At 40.2% G+C, this 22,191-nt stretch overlaps 1 protein-coding gene across 3 annotated transcripts in view; it reads right to left on the bottom strand.

Moving 5' to 3' along the window:
* Calu (calumenin) overlaps window positions 1–22,191 on the bottom strand; it is a 28,916-nt gene that overhangs the window by 6,607 nt on the left and 118 nt on the right. The window contains exons 2-5 of one of the 3 annotated variants that reach the window (XM_041675647.1): window positions 14,202–14,428; window positions 8,196–8,389; window positions 3,621–3,787; window positions 2,862–2,922 (exon numbers count right to left, since the gene is read on the bottom strand). In XM_041675647.1, coding sequence (XP_041531581.1) covers window positions 2,862–2,922; window positions 3,621–3,787; window positions 8,196–8,389; window positions 14,202–14,422 — 643 coding nt within the window. In that variant the 5' untranslated portion in view covers window positions 14,423–14,428. Of the gene's footprint in view, window positions 1–2,861; window positions 2,923–3,620; window positions 3,788–7,930; window positions 8,125–8,195; window positions 8,390–14,201; window positions 14,433–22,191 lie in introns of all 3 variants that reach the window. The other 2 variants (XM_041675648.1, XM_041675649.1) reach the window with 2 other exon arrangements.

The following is a 22,191-nucleotide window of genomic DNA, read 5'->3' as shown; positions in this document are numbered from 1 at the left end:
GAATCCTCCTGTCTCCTAAGTGCTGGGATCAGGCAGGGCCACCACACACAGCTTATAATGGTTTAAATGCCTAATTAAATATTTTAGATAACAACTTTAAAGCATAAGTGAATGGCATTCATTGAAATTCCTTTTAGGTCTGCTGTGGTGGAAGGCAGACCAGGAGGATCACCGCATGCGTGAGGACAGTCTGGGCTACATAGCAAGACACTGTCCTAAAAACAAAACAGAAGTTAAACTATACCATATGAGTACATTTTAAAGGCATGTGAGTAAAGATGACAAAAATATTACTTTAGTTTATTTAAAAAGTATTCAACCTACCAGATAATACTAAGGAATGAACTTTTTGGAACAATAAATGCACCACAGAAATACATAATGAAATGTACACAGACGAAATAGGAAGATGATTAGGGTCTGTGTCAAACAAGAAAGGGAGAGTAAAGGGGCTGGATAGACACTCTTTCCCTTTCTTTTTTACAGGTCTACTTCCTGTAGTAATTATTTTTAACTTTTTTTAAAATTTGCATTGGTGTTTTGCCTGTATATATGCCTGTGTGAGGATGTTAGATCCTCTGGAACTAGAGTTACAGAGTTGTGCGCTGCCATAGGGGTGCTGGGAATTGAACCCGAGCCCTTTGGAAAATCCATCAGTGCTCTTAACCACCGAACCATCTCTCCAGCCCCCTTTTTATTTCTTTGTGTCTTTCACATCATGTATCTTGATCTGATTTATTTCCCCGTCTCTTTATATCCACCCTTTGCTCTTCAACCTAATAAAATTTAGGAGAAAATAAAAGAAGGAAAAATCTTGTTATGGAAGCTGTGGCGGGGAGTAGTGAGTCGTACAGTATACCTTTTTGCCCAAGTGTTCACTGCAATGAGTAACTGGTCTGGTTCAGGTCTCTAGTTTCTGCTACACTATGAATGCTGGGCCCTCACTGGGACTCTTCTTGAATATCCTGTTGTTGCCCTGTATCATGGAGATCCTGAAGCTTTGGGTCTACAGGCCTGGCCCCTTCTCACTTTTTCTATATGATATCTTTTCTAACAGGGCAGAAACTGGCACATACCCAGCATCTCAGCTATACAAGCTTGCAATCATTACTGACCTACAAAGAAAGCTACACATACTCTTGATTGTTCTATAACTCCACAATGTAATTTCTCAGCCCCAGAATCTGTACGATGCAGAAGAAAACCTTTATCTCCTTATTTGGCCTCAATGCTTGATAAGTGATGTTACTTAACTGTGGTTATCCTGAATTTCTCTGCTTCAGAAATTTAAATGGGGAACTCAACTTTTACTGTACCAACAAAATGCCAAAACCAAGAATAAAAAGAAAATACTTAAAAGTAGGAAATGTGATAAACTTGAATTAAGAAAACATGGCACTTTCACGATGAAACTCAATTATTTCACAAAAATCTCTCTCACTGTTCATCCCATTTTCTCTGACAGGGATGAGGAAAGAATATCTGAGCAAGGAGTGAGTCTAATAGGAGCAGAGGTAAACTAAGACTCCCTTTCAGGTTTAATACTTAATAGCAGAGATCAGAGATCAAAAAACCAACAACAACAAAAACAAAACAAAACAAACAAACAAACAAAATGAGAAAGTTCACTAGAAAAGTACTATGAACAAGTGTGAATGTGGAGTGCAAAAGAACTGAGAACCTAGATATATCTGTAGCCACAAGGTTTTCAATAAAGAAAGGATAACCTCTTCATCAAATGGTACTCGGAAGGCTGCATATCTATGTATAGAAGACTGAATAAATCAGATATAAATGCAAAACTCTAAACTGTAAGATCAGTAGAGGAACACATAGTCATGACATCAGTGCAGACAGGATATTTTAAGAGGCCAAAACTAGGACAACAAGAGTAGAAGCAGACATATGTAATCACACAAATCTTCAAGCTTCTGTAAAGGAAACCATCAAGAGAGGGACTAGAGACCAGCAGAATGGAACAAAATAGCCAAAGTACTCATTTGTTAAGGTATTATTACCAGGTACAGCCTTCCAACAACTCAAATAGTTACAAATTCAAGGCTAGCCCAAGCAACATTGTAAAACACTGTCTCAATATACCAAAAGATGTGCATTAGAAGAATGTTTCAAAACAGAATGGTAACAAAGACATTGAGTAATTGTAAAGCAATTTGCTAAATTATTCTCAAGATAGTAAAGTTTCCCAGGGAAGTAGGAGTGGATATGATCATGATACACTGTATACATGTAATCACCTCTCAAGTTTCATTTGTAGCCCCATTCCTACTCCCTCATAGAGATAAAAAGAAAAAAGAAAAAAGGATGTGTGTGGCCAAAATAAATACCCTAAATAAAATGGTAACTTATGGACTTATCAGAAAATGTGCATAACACAGTCACCGAAGCCTTAGGCAATCACCCATTCACTACTCCTGCTTGTTTCACGCAGTCCAGAGTGGCCCTGAGTTTCTGATCTTCTTGCAGTTACCTGCCAAGAGCTGAGATTCATGCCTGGCTTTTCCATCAATTTATTTGATATACTTTGTTTTTTAATATTACTTAAAAATTATGTGTATATATATGCATCTGTGTGTCTTTGTGAAGGTATGGTGTGTGTGAGTGCAGGCATCAGATTCTCTAGAGTGGGAGTTACAGGCAGTGTGGGTGCTGGGAACCAAACTTAGAACCTCTGGTCAAAACTGGGACATGCGAACCTCTCCTGCCCCAGTTATATTTATAATGACTACTATTCACCACATTGGTCTGCTTTAACAATCTGTTAAGAGTTGACCCATGAGGTAAACTCTTTCTACAGATTACAACATTTCAGTATTTAAAGACACTAGAAACAGGAGACTTACCAATATACTCTTCTAGATCAATGAAACCATCAGCATTCTTGTCTATATCCTCCATTGTTTCCTAAATAGAAAAGAACAAAAAGACTTAGTCTCTAATTAAATTTTCTAGAAGACAGTATGATGTGTATGGTTAAAGCCAGGAAGGATACCACACACATGTAATTTCAGCTTTTTGGGAGCCAGAGACAGGAAGATCAGAGGCTAATGTTCATCCAAGTTACAGACCTATATAGCAAATCCCAGGCTCAGTATATGGAATAATATCCAAGCTAGCTAGCCAGTCAACCCCAAATGCACACAAAACAAAAATCCAAAACCCAAACAAAACAAGAAAGAAAGGAAGGAAGGGAGAGAGGGAGGGAAGAAGGGAGGGAAGGAAAGAACAGGACACTCATTCTTCTAGTTAGAGAACTGTTAAATATTAGCCATTACTTATGTTTCAACCTATGATAGGACACCATCAAACAACAACAGGTTGTAGCCCTAGTCACGCTGAGCTCTTGCTAATGGAGCCGAGTCTGCACTGTTAGCAGACCGCCTTCTGTGCGAACTCCTGGGGATTATGGAACTACCTGACTTCTGAACAACAAGCACAGGACAGCCTCTTACTCCTAACTTCATGGAACTACCAATGAAATGGAAAATCATTATTTAATGGGCAGTTTTATGACCAGCAAAAAGCCTAAGGCACTTAAGCAGAATACATAAGCAACAGAAGGAGAAGCTGAATTGTGGTTGGGAACCCTTGGCCTTGCCTACCTGCACAACTATGTCTTTCATGTAGTCATATTCCTCAGGATGCAGGAAAGCAGTAAATTCCTCCTTTGTGGCAATTAGGTCTCCATCCTTGTCTGCCATTTTAAACCTCCGCTCATCTCTAACCATCATCTGTTTATAATTGAATCCATCATCAGGATCTGGATCATCTAGAAAACAAAAATTTAGATAAAGTTTAAAAAAAAAATCTTCCAGAAAACACAAAAAGGTAAAGGGATCAAACTGATTTCAAACAAGATAAACCAAACAATGAAGACACAGGTAAAATTAAACCAATCATGAAGAAATGATTTTGATTTCAGAAGCAGCAGTAGAAAGGCACTTGATTTGGGACTAAGGCTTCAGTGATCACACCTCCAAATCAGGTCCAAGCTGAAAGTAAATGGTTGCCATTCAACATGGAACTGGCCCCTGATTAGTTAACTCAATCATGTGCTGTTTCATCATACTGGTGTTAAGGTTAATAGACGGCTTGGATTTCTTAGTTCTATCTGGGAGGCAGTGGAGGCTGTAAGTCATACTATCTGGGTGTGAATTTATCACCTCTAGCTGTATGTCCTTGGGCAAGCAACTTTTCTTTCAATTTTTTTATTACATTATGTGCATGAGTATTTTGCTTGCCTGTATATCTGTGTACCATGTGTGAGCCCAGTGCTTGCAGAGGTCAGAAGAAGACAGATCTCCTGTGACTGGAGTTACAGATGGCCGCGAGTCACCATGTGGGTGCTGGGAATTGAACCCAGGGTCTCTGCAAGTGCTTGTAACTGCTGAGACAACTCTCCAGCTCTTGGGCAAGAAGCTTAACTGTGTCTCAGTCTCCTACTCTGTAACATGAGACTGTGCCTGCCTTATAGGTAGTTATAAAAAGTTTAATAAGAAACAAACAGTTGGATAGTGATGGCACATATCTTTAATTCCAAATTTTGGGAGGCAAAGGCAGGTAATCTCTGAATTCCAGTCTGGTCTACATGGTCTACATAGTCTGTATCAAGACAGAGCTACAGAGAAACTTCTCTCTCAAATTTCAAAAAAAAGAGGAAAGAAAACGAAACAAATCAAACTAAAAGCTTGAACAACATCTGGTATATATAGCTGGCAGCCAATGTCTGTCAGTTGTCATCATTTTTATTAAATGTTAGAACATCCATTAAGACTAGGTATCGCCAGGGAGTGGTGGCACACATCTTTAATCTCAGCACCAGCCTAGTCTACAAAGTGAGTTCCAGGACAGCGAGGGCTATTACACAGAGAAACCCTATCTCGAAAAACCAAAGAAGACTCTAGGTATCAAAAGTATTTGTCCCATTTCATTTTAATGTCACTTGGATTCAAGCAAGAAGAACATTACCATTTGAATGGTCCTACTGACCTTCCCCCCTCGTATCTACTGAAAATTACAGGTAAAAAATGCAGACTGCTGTAGAGGTAGAGAAAGTAGGTCAATGGTTTCTTAGGGACAGGCAGAGGGGGAGGTGCGACATGAGGACATTTTGGGAAGTGACAGATACATTCCAGATGTCAGTTATTCTTTGATAAGTTTTAAGAGAAAATAAATATTAAAATATAAAACTGGAGAGATGGCTCAGTGGTTAAGACCACTTGCTGCTCCTAACTACCTGTAACTTCAGTTCCAGGGTATCTGACACCTCTTCTGGCACTTACCCATACACAGAAACACACACACACAAAAGTAAAATAGAATCTTTAAAAAATCAAAACATAACCAAATGGGATACAGACTAATCTGTCATGATTTTGAGTTGTACAAATAACAGCTGGTTTACACATAAGCATCTAGGAAACTAAAATTTAATATCTGTAAACTGAAAAAATATAAAGGAGCTAACTGCAGAAAAGTAAGAAACTGGGCTGCTGTGTGAACCTAAAGACCTAAGAGGTATAAAGATACTTTGAGAGGTAGAAGTACCACATTAAAATTAGGAAATTACTGTTTTGTAACACACTAAATAAAGAGACCCTGGTACCTACTTGTCTAGAAACTCACTGGTCTCTTTAACGATAATACCATATTGTTGATATTTGATAGTAGAGGCCAATCTTTCTCTATTTTAAGCACACTTAAAAAAGCAAAACAAAACAAAAACAAAACAGGCCAGGCATAGTGACTTATGTCTTTCATCCTAGCACTCCAGAGGCTAAGGGGCAGATCTCTGAGAGTTCAAGCCAGTCTGGTCTCCAGAGAGGTCCAGGTCATCCAAGGCTACATAGTGAAACCCTTTCTCAAAAACTCAAAACCAGTCAAATAAAAAAACTCCCACAAACAAACACCCCACAAACACCCAAACAAACAACAACCCCCTCCCCCACCTGCCCTATTCTGAAAACGAAGCAGCTTGAAGCTTCTTTGTTGATCAAGAATTTAGTAAGCAGTAGAATCACACAAGGCTGTGGGCCTCTGCACAGGTGAAGTCAAATAGGTTAGAGATGAAGAATAGAAGGAAATAACCTATTTCTCGAACACTAAGTTGTCTCTTAAAGACAAACACTAAGTTTCAGTTAAACTATGTAGCACTAGTCAACTTATGCATTCAGACTAGATTCCTAAGAGCCCTTTGCCTCCTTTCTTGGGGTAACTAACACACAGCAACTAGAATCAAGTAGCCGGACTACTTTAAGTGTGGCATCCATACCAGACACCAGTTTACAGTCCTTGCTGGCCTTGCTTAAGCCTCTGGTTCTGCTCTAAGCAGGGCCACTCTTGCTATCATTTATTTTTACTTATGAGAGAGACAGTGCATACAGTACAAATGTTCCTTTTGAGGAAGGTGGGATCACTGAAAAGTCTTTAAAAGCTGAGATGATTTATACAAACCCAAATCAAATCAAGAACACATTCTCACAAGACTCCTCAGCACTTGTCTGAAGCCAGCTTGCTACCCCCGAGGGCTCGTCACCCAGCCCTCCTGGGAAAGGGCCTTATAAAGACATTACTTCTTCAGCTAGTAGTGCTTTGCCTTGTGCAGTCTCGGGCAGTAGAAATACCCATTACATTGAATCATCAGCCCTCTGAGGCAAGAAAGCTCTCAACAGATTTTTATGCACATAATTATACACAGCTGAAGCAGAATTCTGGCCAGCAAGGGTGTACCAGAGCCTGAGCCGAGATTTATTAGCACACCATTTTGTTGAGATCACGAATAGTCTAGTCTATCCTTTGCTCCATATTTATAATTAATTCTGATTAAGTCAGAAGGGTGCTGGGTCTCAGCCAGAGAGCAAGAAGCATGGAATGCTTCTCCATCTGTGCTAGGTTCTTAATACACATGTTCTTAATTTGGTGGATATGTTTGGTTCTTGGCTCAGTGTCAAGCCTTGAGAGACTGCCACTTTAGTCTTAGGAATGAGAATAAGTCTCTTCACCAGAAATGCATAGTCCTGTAATTAACACGGCAGCTGGCTATCTGGTGGGGAAACAAACCTTTACACACTCCTGTTAGTCATCGATGGAAAATGATTTCTGTAACCCTAATTTGTCTAATTCCAGGGTTAAAGTACAAAAAGTACCGTTTATATTTTCATGCCTCAAGGTGAAACTATACACAATACAGAAATCTCAATGAATAAAAGTACCCCTGCTCATCAGCTCAGTAAGACTGCCATCTGGAGTTCAGCAGCAGGCAAGCAGAAAAGCATCAAAGTTAAAGATACTATTAACCAGTAGCCCCGACAAACAAAAAGGCTACCAAATCAACAACAAAGCAACCAAAGCAGTGCTTGCCTTGAAGCATTTGCAAAGCAGGCTGATATATACCCATGTGCCAGAGAAAACAAATGGGATATTTTCATTTCTAAAATTCAGTAAGCATGACACACTGATGGCTATCTTATTTGAATTTATTCCATTCATTCCTAATGGTTTCTACTTACTCTCACCAGTCATGAAAGAATCTAATTTGATTTGAATTTCAGGCCCAAAATTTGAATAGTACTATGGTTAAGAGAGAGCTCAAGGCAAGGCCTCTTGTTTTGCGCTGCTGGAACGATACAGTCTTTTACATGAAATCTACTCTAAAAATTATCTTTATATGAGAGATAGAAAGGAAAAAATGGCAAAATACATTTGCAGTGCTCAAGACATAAATGTCAAACTTCAGAGGATCAAAATCAAAAGTTAAAATATATAATATACAAATTTTAAATTAATGAAACAAAGGGAGTCAAGTCAGAATCAACTACTGAAGTCAGGCACAGTAACCCTCTTTCCTGTCTGACCCATTTGTTTCTTTGACTCAAGACTACAGTCTCGGCCAGCCTGACATCTCGCCCCTTACCCAAGTAAGTGCCATAAGTCACGTTTCTGTACTCATCCCAGGAGATTAAGCCGTCTTGATTCATATCAAACTCCTGCCACTGGTTTTCAACATTGTCATATATGTATTTCTTCTGGGCGTGCTTAATCCAGGATTTCAGCTCCCCCTCCGTCACAAACCCATCTTTATCCGCGTCTATTTTATCTACAATCATTCTACAAGACAAAACAGTTGCGTTTCAAGGGCCAGGTCCATAAGGATTTTCCCCCAGATAGTAGCGACCTACCTAAAACGTAGCCGTAGGTGGCATTTTTATACTCCTCCCAGGAAACGAGGCCATCCTCATTGAGGTCGTGCCCCTTCCACTGGCGCTCTACATCCTCGTGAATCCAGCGCTTTTGTGCAAACTTAATCCAGCCTTTGAGTTCATCCACAGTGACAAACCCATCCTTGTCGCCATCTATTTTACTTACAATCTTTCTGTAGAAAATGCAGAGAAATCCAGCAACAAGTTAAAAAGCAACAAGTCTCTGGACATTGCCAGGAGTGTGTTGTGACCACAGGTGTTGCTCAGGGCTAACACACAGAAATAAAAATAAAAATTAGAAGAAAAAAAAAGCTTCCAAGACAAAACTGTCAAACAGAAAATGATTACTTTTCTCTTTACTGGCCTGTTCCTGGCTTGTAACAAGCCATCTGGAAAAAGTGACTAGACCATGGCCAGTGCACTGGGCCCTAAAGCCAACCCAGACATCTTTCCAGTTAGGTCTGAGTCTGATTTGCAGACCCATGTCCACACGGGTTCTCGCTTTTATATAAAACATGATGTAAATCTTTGTATATTTTCCTTTACTATGTTTATAAGAGAAGGCATACCTCTTGGTAAATAATCACTAGCATTAACAATGTTTTCCTTAGAATTTATGATCTCTAAATCAGACCTTAAAATAAAAAATTAATTGCTTTTAGAAAAAGCTATTCTTTTGTTAAAAACACATAGACTTCTTATTAAGAGTGAGACCCCATTAAAAAAAAAAACAACAACAACAACCCAGATCACATATATTTTAAGGCAAGATAACTGTAAACAAAACAAAACAAATGAATACAAGAGGCATGAATCTTAAAAATGCCAGTAGTTCTTATACATTACAGGAATTGGATTTTTACATATAGCCACAAAAACAGAACTCTGTGGATATGGAAAGAATATGTATTCCTATCTATAAGACTGTTAATAAGCTGAGAGGTTATTAGCAGGCAGATTATAAAGCAAACAACAAGGGTAAAGTATGGCTCTATTTCCTTTATAAGATTCTTTCTTCTAGATATGTCATCTTAATTAAGGATTTAAAGACAGGTCTATGGGCTTTGCGTGTGGCTCAGGAGTAGAGTGCTTGTCTGGTGTTTGTGAAGCTGAGTCTGATCTCTAGCACCACTAAGTAAATGCTCATGACAAAACCTCCTGTTTCTAGAGGACGCAGTAAAGCCACACAATAAGCAGTCCAGTTTACAATGGGAACTCCGTACCAAAAGCCACGGTGAGAAATGAGCACATTCTCTGCTTGATGAAAAAAACTATGCACATTGGAAGCAAATGCCCTTCCTTAGTTCGTGGTTGTTTCACGACTAGAGCCTGAGAAAGTGATTAGAAATCAGAGTTCCTCAGCAAGACTATAAACAGACTCATACTGATACAGCATTAGCTCTATTATTTAACTCTAGACACAAGCACCTTCCCTCAGAGAATGTATAATCTAGCCTCAGCTCTAAAACACTGATCGAAAAGGGAACACACCAAGATGGCACCTCCTAAACACTTTCCTCCACCTGCATGGTAAATTGTTCTCAGAGAACTTCAATAACGTCAACAATTAAGAAAACTTCTGCATTATCTATAATAGGATCCAATTTATGTTCAAATGGTATTGCTACCAATGGTGCCACTACTAAGAAAAAGGCACAGTATCAAAACCGCTCCTGATACCTGAAGGTATTTTTAAGCTATTATAAATACCCTGAAGAACCGCTCAGATAAAATAGGCACATGACTGTTCAAGAGGTCTCTCCCCTGCCCCCGTATGATACAGGGTTATTTATTTAGGGGAGACTCACAGATCACTGTTCTAGATCACAGTCCTGCACGAACAGGGAACAGGAACAGAGTCTAGCAGTCGGAAGTGAGAGCTGGCAAGAGAGTGAGCGCAGGCTTTACAGCTGCATTTATAGTATAAGGGACCATGCCCAAGTGGGCTGGCTGGTATCAAGAGGTTTCTCTTACAAAGGTGGCTGGTTTAACAGTATCCTATTCTGTATCTCCTCCCCCCCCCCCACTTAACCCAGGAGTTGACAAACTTCTTTTGGAAAGTTAGTAAATATTTTATTTCATGAGTCACACATAACTTGGTGTTTGTGTATATACAAACAACCTCTGAGAGAAAATAAGGGCTGGCAAGATGGCTCAGTAGTTAAGAACACTTTTCTTCTTTCAGGTTCAGTTTTCCAAAACCACATGGTGGCTCATAGCCACCTATAACTCCAATTCCAGAGAGCTGATACTTTCTTCTAAACTCTGCAGATCCCAGGCATGCCTGTGGTGCACACACATAAATGCAGGCACAAGATTCACACACATACAATAACACAACATCTAAAAAAGTTAAGTGAAAGATTGGGACGGTAGCTCATTCGGACAATGCTCCCCCAGTATGCATGGAGCTCTGGGCTCAACCCCAACACCACAGAAACCCAGGGCAGTGGCACCACCTATGTAGCACTGAGGAAGCAGGGGCAGGAGCATCCGAAGTTCAGGCAATCCTCAGCTACATAGTGAATTTTGGGCTGGTCCGAGATAGTCAAAACCCTGTCACCCCCTCCACACACACACAGACTAATAAAGCAAAATAGAAAAAAGCTGGGTATAACAGCACATGCCTGAAATTCCAGCACTAAGCTAAGCATGGTGGAACACACCTTTAAACTCAGGAGGCAAAGATAGGTTGTGGTGGTTTGGAAGAAAATGGTCCCCACAGGGAATGGCACCGTAAGCAGGTGTGACCTTGTTGGAGGAAGCATGTCACTGTGAGGTGGGCTTTGAGGTCTCTTGCTCAAGTTTCTCTCAATGTGACAGTCAGTTGACTTCCTGCTGCCTGCAAGATGTACTCTTGGCTCCATCATCTCTGCACACTGCCATGCTCCCCACCATGATGATAATGGACTGAATTTCTGAAACTATGAGTTTCCTCAATTAAATGTTTCCTTTCTAAGAGTTGCTATAGTCATGATGTCTCTTCACAGTAATAAACACCTTAAGTAAGTCTGAAACCAGCATGGTCTACAAGAGCTAGTTCCAGGACAGCTAGGACTGTTACACAGAGAAACCCTGTCGCAAAAAACAAAAAACAAACCGAAAAACAAAAAACACAGGTGAATCTATGAGTTCCAGACCAGACACAGGTTATACAGTAAGACCCTGTCTCATAAAACAAAAACAAACAAAAGAAATCCTAGCACCCAGGAGATATGCCTGTAATCTCAACACTGGTAGGCAAAAGTGGACAAGTAACTCCAAGATGGAGGCCACCTTGGTCCATATAATGAGATCCTATCTCAAAAGGCCAAAAAAACCCAATCAAATCCAACCCAAAACAAACAAAAAAGTTCTACTTGTCAACATTTTTAACAGATAGATACTGAAAATCATCTTCTAAATTTGTACTAAAAATGTTTCTTCTGGTCTTTTACATATTATTGAAGATTTCAAAAATAGGAATAATTTTTTAACCTATAGAAAATGTTTTTTCTCCTTAATAATTACTCTCTTAAAGAATGACGAGGGTAGGGTGGGTGGTGGTGACAACGACTATGATTTGCAAATTTTGGTTAACAGTTAGCTACCAAACTAATGTTTTAAAATGCTATAATAAAAGTTTATCTGGGATTCTTCTCTCTGTGGGGAAGAGAACTGCACTATGTAGCCCAGGCTGGGCTTGAATCACCAATCCCTTTCCTTTAGGTTCCCCAAGTGCTGTTGTGTGCCATCAATGCCTGGCTTCACCTGAGATCTGTGCTTTCAAGGCAATCACTGCATACAAGAGGGACGTCTGTCACTACCTCTAAAGTTTGAGGAAAGCAAACTATTTAGTTCAATTACACACTGTATAAAAACATGGATTTTTCACTTTTTCTAATTATACACAGCTTGCCCAATGTGCTTAATTTTGATATTCACTGATGAAAAACCCAGCACTTTCTCTACTGAAAATGGCTAGATAAGTGATTCTACCAACCCACAAAGTCAGAGGGCCCACTACAGTCCTACCCTAAGTGACTCAAACCTAAGGGTCATCCATGATTCAAGAGTAACTCTGCAGAGACTTGTTCAAACCAAAATGTAGGTTGGACATATACAATATTAATAGGTATGTCATAAAGGACTGAGAGCACCCACAATGGACTGCTCTTTTTAGCTCCAAATGTTAGCACAGTTATAAGGTTAAAACTAAAAGCAAGCAAGGTCTCTCAAAGATAGAGAAGAAACCTAGAAAGAAAACTGGCTTTCTGATATATGTATTTGTGAATCGTCTTCAAATGTTGAGGTATAGTTCATTCAATATAGCAAAGCCATTTTATTACTTCTATCACTGCTGAAGAATAAAACACTGTACACTTTAGTCAGCAGGTAACACAAGGAATAAATTGTTATTTAAGTTTTCATCGAAGAAAACTCTACAATAATAGCTTACAATTAGAGTATTGCACATGATGGCAAAAAAATGCAGCGTGGCACAACTTGCTACATAATCTCTTGAGAACAGTCCACAAAGCTGTACCAGTGACACTCATTCAGGAGAATTTTGTTCACAGAATTGACCTGCATCTTCATAAAAATCTGAGTTTTAGAAGAACCAAAAAAGACATGCTTAGAACTCCAGAAACAGCCAGTTAGCGTTCTACTGAGTGAAGATTACCTGCATATATATCTTTGCATCACATGTGTGCGGTGGGGGCAGAAGAAAGGCATTGAACCCCCTAGAACTCAAATTACAAATGGTTGTGAGCTGTAGCATGGGTGCTGGGAACTGAGCCCAGGTCCTTTGGAAGAACAGTCAGTGCTCTTACACAACCAAGCCACCTCTCCAACCTCACTACTGAAGTCTTTAAGCTGCTGCTTAGGGCCACAAAACTTGACTAGAGTACCATCACCGAAAACCATTCTAATTCTGAAAGTAAGGCCATTATTTGGTATATTCATTTTTGTCTTTACTTATTATTGTTTGTTTTCTGAGGTACTAGGGATCAAGTACAGGACCCTGAACACACAGGGCAGTGCTCTGTCACTGAGCTGAACTCCAACCCCGGTTTTGTTGTAGATGACAACATCACATCACAATGTCAAAAGGTTGGACACCCCTATTAAAGGCCATGGTTATTTTGATTTTTATTAAAGGACACCTGGAGAAATAATAAACTTTACAGAAACAGGGAATCCAATTTCTAGTTTATTAGGTACCTAGACATTACCTGGTTTGGGCATCATTGAATAAATTAGAGAAAGTTTTTTAAAATTAAAAGCAGTAGAACTAAGAACCCCATGTACGGTTCTGGAATCAAGATGATAAAGCTTAGGCTGGGTCCATTACTACTGGTTACTTCAGGACAGTTTTTTTGTTATTTTTGAATTATGTGTACATGTGCCCGTGTGCTGCCATGTGCGTGTGAGTGCAGGTATCCTGAGGTTCTCGAAGGTGTCAGATACCCTGGAGCTGGACTTAAAGACAGAGAATTCCTTTTTCTAATTGTTTTTAGTGAGCTACATATTTTCTCTGCTCCCCTCTTACTCCCTGCTCCCCACTTCCCCTCTCCCATAGTCCCTATGCTCCCAATTTACTCAGGAGAGCTTGTCATTTTCTACTTCCATGTAGATTAGAACTATGTATGTCTCTCGTAGGGTACCAGATAGATAACTCTTGATAAGAGTGCTAGGTACTGAATCTGGGTCCTGTACAAGAACAGTACATGCTCTTAACCACTGAGCCATCTTTCCAGGCCTACAGGCTGCTTTCACTTTGCTCTATAGAAGAATGAGGTGCATACTGTTATTCAGTGGAGAAGTGTATTAAAGGGATTTTATTAGGTTTTTTAGTGGTAGCGATTCTGCTGTTAGTACTCAGAAGACAGAGCTCAGTACAGCTTTATTAGTGACTGAACCAGAAAATAAAAAGAATGAGCTGATTTTAAAGGTGTTTCTCACCCCCTGGACCCCTGCCCTGGCTGAGAACAGACGTCTTACCCAAGCCTTTCCTTGCTCTCTTCTGGTGTCAGCTGATCAAAACTCTTTGCTTCTTCTGCACCCAAGAAGGCATCATGGTCATAGTCAAAATTCTGAGCATCGTTGTGAACTTTGTCGCTGAGCTGAGGCTCATGGTGTACACGGTCCTTCTTTTCAGTAGGCTTGCTCAAAGCAAAGGCTGTGCACAGGGACAGGCACATAAGAAACTGTCGCAGGTCCATGACAACCTATCTTAACGGAAGAAAAAAGAGTTAACACAGAAGGCAGTATGCTCGATAATAAGAAATCAAAACACGTCCCAATTAAATTACTAATCTGGTATGTACACATAGCTAAGTCTTTTATATTACCTAAATATTTTGACTTAATCCCTAAATAAGTACAGTAGGTTATCAGACTTCCGGTCCCTATAGTGGGATATTTTCACCAGTTTCCTTTATGATTGTAGGAATTTAGAGTTCAAACAACTATAGTTTCTCTTCGAGGGACACCAAATTTTTGTTCAAGATGTCAAGAGGTAAAACTGAAAGAACAAATCTTAAATCCTGATTCTAAATCCTTTGCTTTTTGTACTTTTATCAGTGATCTGGTTTTCAAACACAGTTGAATAATAGAATTACCTAGAAGACTTAATGTACCCCCCCCCCCCAAATCAATTCTTAGAATCTCTCAAGTTGAACTAGGCTTCCCTGTTCCATAGCATAGGTTTCTCACACAGGCTAACCTTGAGTCCATTCACAAATAACAACACCATTATCCATTCATCTGCACAGTCATACCCCCAGACTTGCTCAGACACAAAGGCCACCAGGTACTATTCAAAGTACAGATTCCTGATGGCACCTCCAGTCTCTTGGTTCATAGTCGCAGGCAAATCTAATAAACACAAGGCTGGACCTCTATTGAAAAATTCCAGAGAAGCTATCAATTAAAAGCCTGTGTCACGCCAGGCATGGTGGCACAGGCATTTAAACCCAGGCAGCCAGGTCTGTTACACAGAGAAACTGTCTTAAAAAAATAAAAACCAAACCAAAACAAAAAACAGTTTCACAGACTTAACAATCAACTTACTCTATTACTAGAGAGGCTAAGGTCTCAAGGAACAAAACCTTAAAATTAAATCAAAGAGAATAGTTTTCCTGGACTTTCATATTTTAATTAATCTTTCATTGTGAAAATGAATGTTGAACGTCCATGCCCCATTCCATCACTGAAAATAAGTTCTTAGCAATTTTACAGCACTTTCTTATTCCTCTCCTACTCGGCCTCATCTCTGGTATCTCTGAACGTGTCTTTATTTGGAAATACAGTCCTTGCAGTTCTAATCAAGTTAAAATGAAGTCATACTCATTTAGTGTGGGTCCAAAGATGGATGTCCTTATAAATAAAGGAAATTTGGACACAGAATTAGAATGTTGTGGTATGACAGAGGCAGAGGGTGAAGTATACACATGTGAGTCAGGGAATACCAAAGACTGCTGACTTCTGGTAAGAAGGAGAGTAGGGAAAGAGCCTTCAAAGAGAGAATGGCCAAACCAAGACCTTCGCTTGAATTTTAGTCTCTGAAAGGGTTAGAGGACATCAACTTCAGGGGCAGGTGAGATGTCTCAGGGGTACAGGGCTTACTGTTCAAGTCTGATGACTGGACTCTGATCCTGGAACCCACCTAGAGGTGGAAGAAAGAACTGGCTCCACACAAGGCCGTTCTCTGACAAGTGCCTACCCTTATCACACAGACAACTAGTAATTAAAACAAAACTATCAGTTAATTTGTTGCAATTTGTTATAACATCCCCAAGAAATGAATACAAGGTTACAGTGGTCAGGACTGCTACATCTTCTGAAGTTAAATACAGCATGCTGCCCTAACCTGAAGCTTAAACCTAGGCATAGATGATTTTCCTTTCCTGGGGATGTCACCTGTGAAACTAACCAGGGTAAGCACTCACATGTATATGCAAGAATTTACCTAATCAGAAAATTCTCTCAGCAAAGCTTCTAACTTAGAGGTTGCTAATCCAACTACACCCCACAAACACCTCTAGCTGGTTCTGCTTCAAAGTTTTGGGAACCAGAGCAAAGGGCTGTGTTAAGGAATAAAGAAATTAAATATGCCAACATAGTCTACATCCTTCAATGTGTCTATTTTCCCGTAACCCTCAAATAGTGAACTTATGAATTTAAACTATTAAGTGATTTATAGAGCCCTCTAAATTACAAAACTAAGAAAATATTTAGCACAGCTAATAGTGGATATGCTTATATAAAAGCCCTTAAAAATAAAAGCAGTCAAGCATGGCGACATATGCTCTTAAATTCCTGCACTCAGGAGGCAGAGGCAAAAGCAGAAGCAGAAGGATCTCTGTGAGTGGAGGCCAACTTGGTCTGTATGGTGAGTTCCAGGACAGCCAGGGCTACGTAGTGAGACCCTGTCTCAAAACACAAAATAAACAAAAAGACAAAACCAAACAAACAAACAAAAAAGAAGAGAGGCGGCTCATTAGTTAAGAGCACTTGCTGCTCTTTTCAGGAGCAGGATTTGATTCCCAGCACCCACAAGGTGGCTGTCACGCATGGGTAACTCCAATTCCAGGGACTTTCCCTGACAGCCATTAATTCACCCACACTATCCACACCTCCGCTCACTTCTGTTTCCTCAACATCCGCGGTCACCCTGAAATCTGGTTTTCTCTCTGATCACTGACTAAACTGCCTAAGAGTCACTAGGACCAGTCAGCTGGCAAAGACAACAACCCTAGCCAGTCTCCATCTCTGCAATAGATGATAGAAAGAAATTTGTATTTTGAATAAGATCTATTTAAAAAACTGTTCTGAAAGGAAGATGGCTTAGTGGGTAAGAGTGCTCGCTGGGCCAGTCTGTGGACTGGAGCTTAAGAAGTCCAGGGGAATGAAGCTTAATAGCTGCTAACCTAGCTCCAGGTTCAGGGAAAGAGCCTGTCTCAAAAGGAGTAAGGCAGTGGAAAGTAACAGATAGAACAGAGGACACACACACACACACGTTCTCTATGTCCACACATACCAAATTCTATTAGAATTTATGATAAAAGGCCTCTTTGTTTTCATGAAGACACACAATCAAAACATATGCCCCTACAAAATTTGATAGTACTAGATTTACCTAAATCTATTCATGATAATAAACAAAACAGTTTTATTCAAGGCATGTAAAAATACTTTTGTGGAGTTCATTTCTAAAGCATCTTTGTCTCTATAATCAAATGACATAAAAAAAATTAATATCTCATTCCCCTATTTTTTTTAAAAAAAGATTTATTTATTGTGCATATAGTATTCTGCCTGCATGCATGCCTGCAGGCCAGAAGAAAACACCGGATCTCATTACAGATGGTTGTAAGACACCATGTGGTTGCTGGGAATTCAACTCAGGACCTTTAGAAAGCAGGCACTGCTCTTAACCACTGAGCCATCTCTCCATCCCATTTTCTTTAAGTACATATTAACATATGAAAAAATGATACACATAAATGAGCTACATAGCTGTATGAGCTTTTATCACAAGATCTACAAGGGCAATCCAAAGGTTATAAAAGGTATTATTTCATCCCCCATTTATCAAATGATTTACAAATTTGTATCTCAAATTCTGACCCTCCTCTATTAAATTGAGCATTTTTTTTCTTTAGAGAGAGAAAAAAGGTCACGTGTAGTGGCTAATGCCTGTAATTTCAATATTTGGGAGGCTGGAAGAGGCCACTATGGCGTGGCAAGACGGTTCAGCAGGTGAAGTCACTGTCTGACAACCTGAGTTCAATCTCTGAATGGTGATAAAGGCAAAAGGGGAGAACTCTGATTCCACAAAGTTATACTCTGACCTCCATAGGCATACAGAATCACATGCATGCTGAATCTGGCACTCATGTGTGCTCGATACCCCCACCTTCCCTCCCCCCCCCCCCCCAGAGAGACAGAGAGAGAGAGAGAAAACAACAGCAAGTTATACATTCCAGGCCAGCCTGGGCTACAGCTGAGATGCAGTTTCCAAACCAAAACAAAAGGTCTAGTTAGTATTGTAACCACAAGCCACATGGACTAATAAGCATTAAAATATGGTTAGTGCAAATCAAGACATGTTTAGAAGTGCTATATTTTATATAAATGAATATATGCACCCTGTTTCAAGAAATAAAGTTTCCCTGAAAGCTCTAACTTTTTAGCACCAACCTCACCTATCCTTTCTGTCAGCTTAGATGTCTATGTTAAATTCAGCCTTTCAGAAACATTAAGTCTGAGAGATTCCACAATTATTCCAGATGACCAAAGACCCATTGCTCAATGCTAGCAAGTGGGAGGAGTGGGTGTGGCGGTAAAATTCCAGTTCTCTGACTTTGGACATTCAGCAGAAGGAACTTCTCCATCACAGAGTGGAAGACCCAGGGCTTAAAGGTCTACTTTATTTCATGGGGGAATCAACAGCTTGACAGCATTATTCTCAACTATATTAAGACTTGGGGTGTGAAATCTAGAAATAAAAATGACCTTGTTGTCTATCTGGTATTCCTTACTTGCAGACTTTAATATAAGAACCACTAACATAGATTATCACATAAAAGTCAAATCACCCTTGATATCCAGAAAGGCATGATAATGACAAATCATCTTGACTTTTCTAGTGACAGTCAATTTACACTAGTTTACCCAATAAATTCCAATTAATCAAGTGCAAGATTACAAGAGGGCTGAGTATATAAACGTGCAAAATTTGGCTATTAAAGCTCTGAGAATGACTGAAACTATTACCAGGTTTAATTAGTCATACAACCAAAGCAATCAAGCACAAATGAAAATTTTCTGGCCACACAATCAACTTACTTTTGAAGCTGGACAGATGGTTCAGTGTTTAAGTGTCCTCCAGAGGACTGGGGTTTGATTCTCAGTAACCACATGGTGGCTAACAACTGTCTGTAACTCTATTCCCAGGTGATCCTACTCCATCTTCTGGTCTCTTTGGAAACTGCGCACATATGGTGCACAGCCATGTGGGCAAAATACCCATAAACAAAATAAAATCTCAAGAAACAAACCCAAGGGGCTGGAGAGATGGCTCAGTGGTTAAGAGCACTGTCTGCTCTTCCAGAGGTCCTGAGTTCAATCCCCAGCAACCACATGGTGGCTCCAAACCATCTGTAAAGAGATCTGGCGCCCTCCTCTGGTGTGTGGGTATAAATGGAGGCAGAAGGTTGTCTATATAATAAATAAATCTTTAAAAAAAAAAAAAAAGAAGAAACAAACCCAAAACAAAAACAACTTACTTGATGAAAAAAGGTTGTAGAAATTCGGGGGGTGGGGGGGGGAGACTTCCTTTGGGCTAAAATTTTAATATATATCTTATGGTTCAAGTTATTCTAGCAAAATATACAGAAAAAAAGGTTTGGTGTCTAGTAGTGGATTCTGTTGTATATGTTTAGCATGCATAAATGTTTGAGAATTTGGTAGTTATTTTAGCCTGATCTTGCTTCAGTGTCAAAAGCCTAAAAATTTTAAGATCTTAGATGGGGGGAAGCAATCGCACAAGCTCTTGGATGAAAAGACCTAGCTAGCCACTACGGCTGTATCTCAAGCTGAAAGAAGTCTGCACTTCTTGCTTGTATCACTCCACAATAATGACCACAAGCTATACTGTTTTTCTTTAGTCTTCTCAGAGGTTCTACTTTTTGGCTTTTTCAACATTTATTTGTGTGCATGCATGTGGTCATATATGAGCTAAGGTTAGAGAACAAGTCTGGGAAATTGGTTCTGCCCCTGCACCATGTATGTACTGGAATGAAATTCAGGTTGTCAAGCTTGGGAACAAACACCTGCAGTGGCTGAGCCCCCTCAACTCCACCTTTTCTTTCTTTCTTTTGGGGGGGGGAGGGGAAGGTTTCATTGTTTCTCATACTGGCCCAGAACTCGCTATGCCAGGTAGCCGCTAGCTTGAGGCAATCCTCCCACATGGGCTTTCCAAATGCTAGGATTCCAGGCATGTGCCACCACTAAGATTGTGCATAAGTTAATAGAAATTACCTCTCTAGAGCTCCTAATGTAAAGTCATATATATATGACATTTTATTGGCTTAAATGGTTGTTATTTAGCAACAATGTGGTTTTGCTGTGCTTTCCAACTCCCAATTTCCATTACTAGATCTGGCCAAATGCCAGGTATGGGCGAATATGTGATTTCAGGGGCTGGCAAGATGGTTGAACCAGTAAAGCCCAACAACTTGAGCTGGACCCCAGAACGCATGGTGGGAGAATGGCCTCCCACATGTCATCTCTCTCCCTTGACTTACATAACATGCCATGGCATGTGTACGCCCGGTTCCATAATAAATGTACCTTAAAAAAAACTTCATGTTATTTCATATGTTTAACTCTAATATATGTTACAGAACAACAGCATTTATATTTAGGAGTTCATAGAAAAGCAAGGAGGGGTAGTGTACTCCTTTAACCTCAGCACTCTAGAGGTTGAGATGGGAAGTTCGAGGCCAGCCTGATTTACATATAGTGAGTTCCAGGCCAGCCAGGACTACATAGTGAGACCTTTTCTTTCACACACCAACAACAAACCCACAAACATTCATTGAGAGAGAATCCAGGATCTTAATCAAGCATCTCCCATGACTCTTCCTGGCTATCCCAGAAATACGTCACACCAGTGTTACAAAAAAATGGAGCTAATGCTCACATACTAGTCTCCCGCACTGAGGCAACGGTATAAAACCCCATCAACCGGATATGTAACATACCACTGGATGAATGGCACCAAACACACACTGAGCATGATGCCGAGATGAATTCCATCTTTTTTGTGAGCTCACAGCTCCAACTTTTGATTCTACAAAATATCCTGTTGAAGCCCCTTGAAACGCTGTCAGATTGAAACCCTAAACAGACTTGCCTTTGACACAACAGTTACAGGTTAGTTCTCACCCCTCATTTGTTCTTCAGAGCTGGCTACTGCTTGATACTTCAATCTAACTGAATGAGGTCAAATACATATTTGTCTCGGGAATAGCTTTCAGGCATAGCACGGAATAATTTATCAGTCAATCCAAGTTTTTCTACTTTCAAGCTCAATTAAATAAACTCGAGGGTCATTAGTCCCAGTTTATTAATGCTGACTTGAGAGTCCACGACAGGAAGTGAATGCAATTCTCAAAAAAAAAAAAAATCCTGTGCCAGGAGGCCTTGTACGCTTAGGAATTTGGACCTAAAAGTTTTAGCACCAATCCACTGAATTGTCCCAGTCATGCAAAAGGAAACTTTACAAAATACAAATCACTCTTAATTACAGCAACTATAAGGAATTAAGGTCACTTCTGAATACAGCACGCCAAAAAATCCGAACTAGCTCTTGGGAAAGGCGAGCAAAAAACATGACATTTAAAGGTAATTAATTCTCTAACTAACGTGTGAAAACTGCTTTCTAGTAATGACTAAATTCGGCCAAACACAAAAAAGTGCAGCGTTTCTTTCTCAATTAACAAGCCGTTATTAAAATAATGACATTGTGTTCTTCGTTCTGTTCCCCACCTTCCTACACCCTGTAAGACAGCAAACTCTCTTTCTTGGCACTTACAACCCACTCAAGGGATGAGGCCTTGGGGAGGGGTGGCAGCTCCCAGCAGGCCTGTGAAAGGTGGCAGGGAGCTGATATAAATCTCCCTAATTCTCTCCGACCTTCAGGAAACAAACAAGAGCAGTCCCAGGAACACTGTGAGTGGAGGGGGCCCGGGCGGAGAACAAAAACGCGCGAAGGCAGGCACAAAACGGTGCCCAGGAGGGCGTACGGCCCGGGAGTCAAAGTCTGCTGGGCCACAGCCCTCTCCGAGAAGCTGCGGGATGGCGAGCCAGGGGACAGAGAGGAGTCTCGGGCCCGCTCGAGTACACTGAGGCCGGAGCGAGGAAAACCCACCCCGAACGGGGAACAAGGCGGACAGAATGAGGGCAAACGAGGACCCACCGG

The sequence above is a fragment of the Microtus oregoni genome, unplaced genomic scaffold, assembly GCF_018167655.1.
Source record: "Microtus oregoni isolate MIOR12 unplaced genomic scaffold, Mior012 000026F_ref0000081, whole genome shotgun sequence".
Lineage (NCBI taxonomy): Eukaryota > Metazoa > Chordata > Mammalia > Rodentia > Cricetidae > Microtus > Microtus oregoni.
Note: the sequence above shows the minus strand (reverse complement) of the source record. Positions and strands in the feature narration are given on the sequence as shown.